Source organism: Panthera leo, chromosome D1, assembly GCF_018350215.1.
Source record: "Panthera leo isolate Ple1 chromosome D1, P.leo_Ple1_pat1.1, whole genome shotgun sequence".
Taxonomy (NCBI): Eukaryota; Metazoa; Chordata; class Mammalia; order Carnivora; family Felidae; genus Panthera; species Panthera leo.
Window position 1 is genome coordinate 61,015,027 of NC_056688.1, and position 3,232 is coordinate 61,018,258.

Below are 3,232 nucleotides of genomic sequence, written 5' to 3' on the forward strand. Positions count from 1 at the left end.
AAATTATTTTAATTAAGTCAGTTTAACCCATGTTTAGTTCTTGGGAATCTAGTCTGAGACAAGGCCTGTGGCCTCAATTATATAACTGCAGTTATGTTATTAAGACCTGCTTATGGTAATACATACTGTTGACCCATACTTGCTTGAATTCTGTAGACATCTCACATGCCATTCTACTATTATTGAAAAAGCTCTGAAGCTTAGGCAGAAAAAGGCATTGTGTGTAAATCATAGCAGGAGTCATTAAAAAAAGATTAATATTAACATCAATAGCTCTTGCCAAGAAAATTCTGGAAGAAAAATATAAAATGAAAGATGTCATCCTGAACAGGTTGTGTGCGTGCTGCTGTAGGTAGTCTTTAGAAGATTGTCTGTATTTTAAGAGAATGTCAACGAGTCTGCATCTGAGAGGCAGGAGGGAAAGAGTTGTTATACAGTATATATTTTACTTAACCAACATTACTCAGCAATGAAATGAAGAAAGAAAAATGTAGGGATGAATTTAAGAGTGCTTACAGGAAAGCGCTGCAGTTTTATTTGTTTTGCTTTGTTTTCCTGACTCAGATGCTGATCTTATCATTGCCCTCCCCACTGGAGTGTGATCCTGAAAGTGGATTGTGGTTAAAAGCGAGCTCTATGGCAACCTTTAACTCCAGTAATACCCTGTCCTCCACATTCTATCTCTCAGGTATCCCTGGCTATGAGGAATTTCACCACTGGATATCCATTCCATTCTGTCTCCTGTACCTTGTTGGAATCATGGGTAACTGCACCATCCTGCGTATTGTTCGGACAGACCCCAGGCTCCATCAGCCCATGTACTACTTTCTGGCCATGCTTTCCCTCACCGACATGGGCATGTCCATGCCCACCATGATATCACTCTTCAGGGTGTTGTGGTCCATTTCCAGGGAAATCCAGTTCAGTACCTGTGTGGTCCAAATGTTTTTCATTCACACTTTCTCCTTCACAGAATCATCTGTGCTCTTGGCCATGGCCTTTGACCGCTACGTGGCTATCTGCCACCCTCTACGATATGCTACCATTCTCACCCCAAGACTTATCATGAAAATTGGAATTGCAGCCCTGCTTAGGAGTGCCTGTGCCATGATTCCACTTCTGGCTCGGCTGGCCTTCTTTCCTTTCTGCCACTCTCACATCCTTTCTCATTCATATTGTCTACACCAGGACATGATCCGCCTTGCCTGTACTGACACCCTGTTTAATGTTATATATGGGTTGCTTCTTGTTGTTGTGCTGTGGGGAATGGACTCTCTGGGTATTTTTGTGTCTTATGTGTACATCCTTCACTCTATATTAAAAATTGCATCACGTGAAGGGCGGCTTAAGGCTCTCAACACGTGTGCGTCTCACATCTGTGTTGTACTCATTTTATATGTGCCTATGATGGGGCTATCTATTGTCCACCGTTTTGCCAAACACTCCTCCCCACTGATACATATCTTCATGGCTCACATCTACTTATTGGTTCCACCTGTGCTCAATCCAATCATCTATAGTGTGAAGACCAAACAGATCCGCCAAGGAGTCCTCTACCTACTTCTCCGCACAAAAACCGGTTCTACTATGTCTTAAGGCATGACCTTAGACATTGATGGCATCAATCTAAATGATGTAAACATATACTTATTTGTCCACACTAGGTATGCTGGCATCACAGTTGTGAACAAAATAGAAAGAGGAGCTATAGAATCCACAGAGTATCAGGAGAAGTGCTTAAAGGAAAAAGCTGGGGTCCTTGGGACTATACAACTTAACATGTGCTTCATAAATTACCTTTAAATATCAGTATATGTAGGTGTTGAGTGTTTTAGAAATCATTTCCATCTATTCCCTTCCATTTCTAATCCCAACCCTCCATGAGCACTTACCCATTAAGTTTTCATTAAATATATTAAAACCAGGGGTGCCTGTGTGGCTCAGTCGGTTAAGCTTCTGACTGTTGTTTTAGGCTCAGGTCATGATCTTCAGTTTGTGAGATTGAGCCCCATGTTGCGCTCTGCGCTGGCAGCATGGAGCCTTCTATGTTTTCTCTCTCTCTCCCTCTATCTCTGCTACTCCTCTGCTCTCTCTCCCTTTCTCTCACAGAAAATAAATAAATAAATAAATAAATAAATAAATAAATAAAACTCATGTTTCTTTGCTTCTTGATACTCTGTAGTTGTTTGGAAATCTTATATTGCCCTTCTTGTTATAACAATGTGTTTGTATATCTGCTATTCTTTCATTCTTCAAGATGGAAAACATTTTATCTTGATATAAGAGCATATTAGGGTTCAAAGCAGAACTTATCAATCCTTATTGTGAATCAGCATCATATTTTAAAGTTTATACACATGTCTGCCCTACTAAGAAATTTAGTTTGCTCAGGAATAGAAAAGGCCAACTGCATATTTTTTTTATTCTCTTAATTTTTAGAAATAATTTTAATTTTATAAAAATTTGAGACTCAGTAATTTTTGAAATACCTCAGCTACCGTGATATGATGTCAATGATTATAATCCATTGAGTAAAATGTATCTTAATAATAATTTAGGACATACTATTTCTTTAAGTGTAAAAAAGTACTGGGGTGCCTGGGTGGCTCAGTCGGTTGAGTGTCTGACTTCAGCTCAGGTCATGATCTCAAGGTCTGTGGGTTCAAGCCCCATATCCAGCTCTGTGCTGACAGAGCCTGCTTCAAATTTTGTGTCTTTCTCTCTGCCCCTCCCCTGCTCACTCTCTCTCTCTCTTTCTCTCTCTCTTTCTCTCTCAAAAATAATGAATAAACATTAAATTTTTTTTAAATAAATGTAAAAAAGTACTATCCTTGGTATTCCTGGCTACGAGGTATTTCACTTATGTATCAATATAACTCACTAGGTGTAGCTACTTATAAATTTGTGGTAGCAGGAAACAGCTACAGATTCAGGTCTCTTAATTTTATCTAGAACTCCTTTCAATATACAAAACTATCTTTCCTTATAATTCTGAAATTAGCTAACAAATGGCTGTGCATAGGGCTGTGTAGAAAACTTGCAAATGTAATTGAATTTTCTAGTTTGTCTGGCTATACTTGTGCAAAGGCAAAAAGTAAGCAAAGGGTACAAATAAGATTTTAAAAAATGTGTTATAGTTCCCAGTATTCGTGTATTTGTGGAAGTCTTAATAATAATCTATTTTTACCTATCTTGTTCTACCTAGTATAGGAACTGTGCTTTGAAGAGTTTG

At 38.6% G+C, this 3,232-nt stretch overlaps 1 protein-coding gene across 1 annotated transcript; it reads left to right on the plus strand.

The window, feature by feature from the left end:
* The first annotated feature begins 636 nt into the window (after positions 1-636).
* Positions 637-1,596, plus strand: LOC122201217 (olfactory receptor 51L1-like). The gene has a single exon (XM_042907137.1). It carries the CDS (start codon positions 637-639, stop codon positions 1,594-1,596), a length of 960 nt encoding a protein of 319 aa, XP_042763071.1.
* The last annotated feature ends 1,636 nt before the right edge of the window (positions 1,597-3,232 follow it).

Bases quoted from the DNA above. Each gene is read 5' to 3' on its own strand.
- LOC122201217 (XM_042907137.1), top strand. From the start codon at position 637: ATGGCAACCTTTAACTCCAGTAATACCCTGTCCTCCACATTCTATCTC.